General features: G+C 50.8%; 1 protein-coding gene across 1 annotated transcript; it reads right to left on the bottom strand.

Annotated features, from left to right (window-relative positions):
• Positions 1-345: 345 nt before the first annotated feature.
• On the bottom strand, positions 346-4,627 carry BAMBI (BMP and activin membrane bound inhibitor). The gene is made up of 3 exons (XM_072329291.1): positions 4,403-4,627; positions 1,543-1,830; positions 346-1,147 (listed from the first exon to the last, which is right to left on the bottom strand). The coding sequence occupies exons 1-3, from the start codon at positions 4,476-4,478 to the stop codon at positions 732-734; spliced, it is 780 nt and encodes a 259-aa protein (XP_072185392.1). The 5' UTR covers positions 4,479-4,627; the 3' UTR covers positions 346-731.
• Positions 4,628-4,916: the final 289 nt, after the last annotated feature.

Below are 4,916 nucleotides of genomic sequence, written 5' to 3'. Positions count from 1 at the left end.
CAAGCAAGGAAAATGAACTGTAAGAATCAGAAGAAACTTTTCGGCAAGCTTTGCCAGCAGAGAGGATGAAAAAGTTATCACATTAGTTACAAAAGAACACACACAGTCACAAGGAAAAAGAAACCATCAGTCAAGAATGGAGGACACAAGTTCACTGTCCCTGAAGTACCCAGTGAAGTTGTCACTCATTCAGGACTAACTACCCAATTCCCCACGGCATGGAAGAAAACAGGCTATGTCTGCATTAACTATTCTGCACAGCATTACCACGTGTACCACCCCGATTTATACCCCCACTCCCTCCAAAAAAATTGCTTTCTAAAACAAAAAGTCACAAACAAGTTTCAGACAAAATATATATATATTTTAAAAAAAAAATCTTTACAATAAGTCAGGAAACATAGGAGCTTGCATACAGTTTATTATAATAGCTCAGTTCTCAGCTCCCTACAGTTCAGATAACCCTGGTGACAGTGTTTACAACTTCTAATTTTTGCTTTCATAACTTTAAAGCAAACAATACATTTGAGTGTATTTTACTCTGTGCAAATAAGACAACTTTTGGAATCCTTCAGAAGAAATATCCAAGATTCTGTTTGCAGAGGTCCTTTGTTTCTCAAAGATGATTTATGAGAGTTTTTCTTTTAAAGATAAAGTGCTCCTGTCCAGCAGAACCCAAAGGCCTTCAAGAGTCCAGAGAGTAAGTTTAGCTCAGATTAAAAAATAATTGGTCATACAAATTCCAGCTTCCCGTGTCCACTGTACATTCCCCAGTGGACCAGCGATAGGATCTTATCATTGCTGAGGTCCGAATGTCTCATTTTGTCACAGGTCATGCAGCAGTTCTCGTGACCAGTTACAGGCACCATGCATTCCAAGTCCAATTTTGCCACCTGTCCTTTCTTCGAATGATGTCCATGAAAACTATAGTGCAAACGGGAGAGCATTTGCTGCCGTTGATCTTGCAGTCTCTTATTTTCACTCCTGAGCATCCGCAAGGCCAGCATGATAAGGAGCACCAAGATTAGCCCACCAGCTATAGGAACAGCTATTACAGCTGCCCTGAACCATAATTCTTTCGAAGAGGTCAGTTCCTGTACCTTGGTGATAAGATTCTTGCTGTCATGTTGATATCTGCTCCCTTGTCCTGCAGAGGGAGAAAGATGCGAGGTTTATTTCAGCATCAACAATCAGCTTGCATATCAACAACCCCCTGAAAGTCCACACTGACAAGTTTAAGGAGTCACAGCTACGTACTGTGCTGCACTGAGAGAGATGTTGCCAGGGGTGTTTATGACACGGAATTTCTTACCCTGACAGCTGATATAAGGAGGAATGCCACAGATAAGCAAGACAGACCTCTAACATTAACACAGACATAAAAGCTACTCAGCTGAGATGCTCCCCTGCACCCAGCCACCCGCTTCTCCCTCTGCTGTCTCTATTTACATTAATAACAAAACCGACTGCAGACCTTCAAGATCTGACCGTCAGCAGCCTGAAGGCTACAAGAGCAATTTCACAGAAGCTTCCTCGCCCTACCTGAAGTCTCACCCTTGGAAGGAGACAAAACATCATGTAGTCCTCTGTAATTGCACATATCTTCATGACAGCACTCCAACGTGGACACGGTGGTGCCAGAGTGGTTTTGTGCCTGTTTAGTTTGGCAGATATCAGCTGTGCTTGCAATAGAGTCCAAGCAGCCATGAGTAAGTGGGGAATGTGTATTCTGAGGATCAAGCAGTCTGGAGAAGCAGGCGCTAAGCTCAGATTTGCACATGTAGCCAGTCGCAACACAGTGTGCGGCGTCACAGTAGCATCTGATTTCACCTAGAAAATAAAGTTGTGCAAGATACAGTTAAGAATGTGGTCCCTTAGAAACCCTTTGCTAGGTACTCTTATTGGCTGTCAGCCGTACATAGCAAGTCAAACTTGGTAGCACTTTCAAGGTACTCTCCTAGACTGTAAATCCAGGAGAGCAGGGGGTTGTTTCCCTTCCATGGCTCTGCACTGCCTGTCTCCTTGTAACTTTAATCCCAGCAAATACCTCGAGGCACTTGTTTTAATTAGTAGTACTGTGGCCCTTTGAATTAAAGCAAGAACACTTCACTAAAACAGGGATGGGGAGGGGGGGGGGGGCAGGAAGGTCAAAGTGGCACTTTTTCCCAGGTAAAAAACTAACAGGACCATTTTATAGCTACTTCCACTCCTCATCAGCAGTTGCATTACACTGCGTTTAAAACGAAATCCCAGCTCTACAAGCAATACACACCTACAGCCCTACCAAAAAGTCGCATCTATATTACATTAAATCACTGCTACAGGAGTAGCTTTTTACTTTTATGAAGTGAACACTTCTCCTCGCTGGGCATTAACACACAAAAAGCTCTACATTAAATATCTGTGTGACAACAACAACAAAACGGAACTGTTGAATTGTTTATTGCCTCTCAGTACTGTGCCAGAATTTAAAAGGTTTAACTAACACCTTATAAAGCTATTAGCTAGAACCATTACCATCTCAAATCTCCCGGTCAGGAAGTTTTTTATTGTGTGAAACTGGGCAACTATTTGTAATTTCTACAGAAAGAGAAATTCTTTTTCAAGTAAGCATTCATGCAAAAAGGCTTCTTTTTGTCCCTCAGTATTACAAAGCAGACACAGTGCAGCTTACGGTGAATGCTGGCAAACCAATCACAGCCTTCCAACCCGAATGTGAAGTTATTGGAAGGAGTGAAGTTAGGAGGCTTCAAAGCGCTCCCCCAAATTCTGCGTGGAGTCCAACACACGGTCAGAAGGGAAACACTCCGGCTGGAAATCCTCTACCAGCACTAGGACAAAATCTCTCAGGAAGCCTCAAAAACTCCTGAAGGAAGCGATAAAAACGTTCCCTTCCTAAAAGCTCTTCCCGTTGTGCTCTCCAAAGCACAGTGGTGTGAGTTACACACGTCCTGCTGCAGGGAAACCTCACTCTTTCTAGGCAAGCTGCAGCTCTGACACACTCAGCGTGCCACCAGCCCGGGGTTTAGTCATGTTTTTGAAGCTATCCTTAGAAGAGTCGAGCTAGTAATGCACCTGGTCTGCTTGTCATCAGAGCAGCACCAGAAAGCCAACTGAACCGTCAGACCTTCCTTCCACAGCTCAACCCTCATAGGCTTCCTGCTGCCACCCTTTCTTGCAATGCTTTCTTCCTCCCCCCTGCACACCCAGAAGTTGTTCTGAGGGATGCGAACACCACTCAGCCAGGTTAGCAGCCCTCTGCCCACCTCTGCTGCCCCAGAACACCACCGCCGGCTCCAAGCCCTGCAGTTCCCGCTGCTCTGCAATAACTCTGCCTAATAGAAGCCAAATGATGGAGTGTCTCACTGTCTCCAGTCTGCGCCGATTCCCTTGGGCTCTCAGCACAAGTAACCTAATTTCTCTTGAATTCACATACATTCCCTTCCAGCGTGCTATGGAGCAGCCCCTTTGTGTTTGCGGTTAGCAACAATCGTTTTCTAAGCGTTTTATGTAAGCTTTTCAGAGAGCGTGGGGAGGGGGAAAAGAAGTCGGTTTTTGTCATTTTCTCACTGCGTGGGTGTTAAAAATAAGCAGCGATTCGGGGACACCAGCAGCAGCGCTGCGATCCGACGGGCTGAAGCGGTGCACGCACTGCCGAACCGCCCGCAGCCCCGCTCCACGCTTTATGGACCCGAGACAATCCTATAAGCAAACCTGACGGGCCATCATCGCGTTATGGCAACTGCTTTTTAATTAAAGCCACGTTTCTGGCCGAACAGAACGGACTCTGTATTACTCTGTTAAAACTGTATTTCTGTCAATTCATAAAGTTTCTTCCTGTGCTACGCAAAAGGCCAGAAAGGGTATTCGGTGTTTTGAAACGGCGAACAATGCCCTTCTGTTCCCTCCTTTCTTGTTACTGTATGTAGCTATTAAAGAAAAATGTCTGCTTTTAGTCAAGATGGCTACAGGAGAGACTGCGGGCTTCTCTCGGAGCGTTTGAAGTCGGCGGCAGCCAGCAGCCTGTGATCCCCTCATTATATCATTATCAGGCACATAGTTTCAGTATCTGCGACTTCACATCACTCAGTCCCTCCCTGCTCTGCCCGCTTTGATGGGGCCGGGAGGCTCCCTCCGCACCGCCAGGGCTGTTATTTAGCCTTAATTACAGCCTGCCTTCCAGAATAACCGAGTACCGCGGCGCAGCAGCTCACCCTGCCCCAACCCCCCGAGCGCGGCCGGTTCCGGGCGGCCGCCCCCGCGCTGCCCCGGGCCGGGCTCCCGGCGACGCCGACGGAGGTCCGGCCGCCCGCCCCGAGGGGCAGCGCGGAGCCGCTCCCCGGGCGCCCCCCCCGACCCCGCCGGGCTCCACGCAGCCTCTCCGTGTCTCCGCCGCCCTCACCTCTGGTGAGCAGGACGGCCATGGCGCACAGCTCCAGTTGCAGCCAGATGAAGATGTAGCTGGAATGGCGATCCATTTACCCGCCCGCCACAGCCCGCCCCGCAGGCACGGCCGAGCCGCCCGCCTCAGCCTCCACCGAGGAGCCGCTCGCCCGCGGGCGCGGCCGTCGCGCGGCCACCGCTGCGGCTGCGACCCCGTCCCCGGCTGCGGGCGGTTCGGCGTGCGCTGGGCGGCCCGGCGGGCGCTGCTCGCTGACACGGCGGCGGCGCCTCCCGCTCCGTAAATACCGGCGGCGCCGGGCCGGGCCGGGCACGCCCACCGCACCGCCCCATTGGCCGCGCCGCGGCGCCGCCGGGAGGCGGGCGGGGAGCGCCGCGGGCACGGCCGCCTCCGCCGACCCCGGGCCCGGACGGCGAGTCCGCCCGCGGCGCCCCCGGGTGGCGGCAGTGCGGCGCAGGGCCGGGCCGGGCCGTGCAGTGCAGTGCAGTGCAGTGCAGCTCGCCCCGCGGAGCTC

This window comes from Excalfactoria chinensis, chromosome 2 (assembly GCF_039878825.1).
Source record: "Excalfactoria chinensis isolate bCotChi1 chromosome 2, bCotChi1.hap2, whole genome shotgun sequence".
Classification (NCBI taxonomy): Eukaryota; Metazoa; Chordata; class Aves; order Galliformes; family Phasianidae; genus Excalfactoria; species Excalfactoria chinensis.
Note: the sequence above shows the minus strand (reverse complement) of the source record. Positions and strands in the feature narration are given on the sequence as shown.

Bases quoted from the DNA above. Each gene is read 5' to 3' on its own strand.
- BAMBI (XM_072329291.1), bottom strand. From the start codon at position 4,478: ATGGATCGCCATTCCAGCTACATCTTCATCTGGCTGCAACTGGAGCTG. The intron at 1,831-4,402 runs GTGAGGGCGGCG...TTTATTTTCTAG, and splicing joins GGCCGTCCTGCTCACCAGAG to GTGAAATCAGATGCTACTGT. The intron at 1,148-1,542 runs GTAGGGCGAGGA...CTCCCTCTGCAG, and splicing joins TTCCAAGGGTGAGACTTCAG to GACAAGGGAGCAGATATCAA.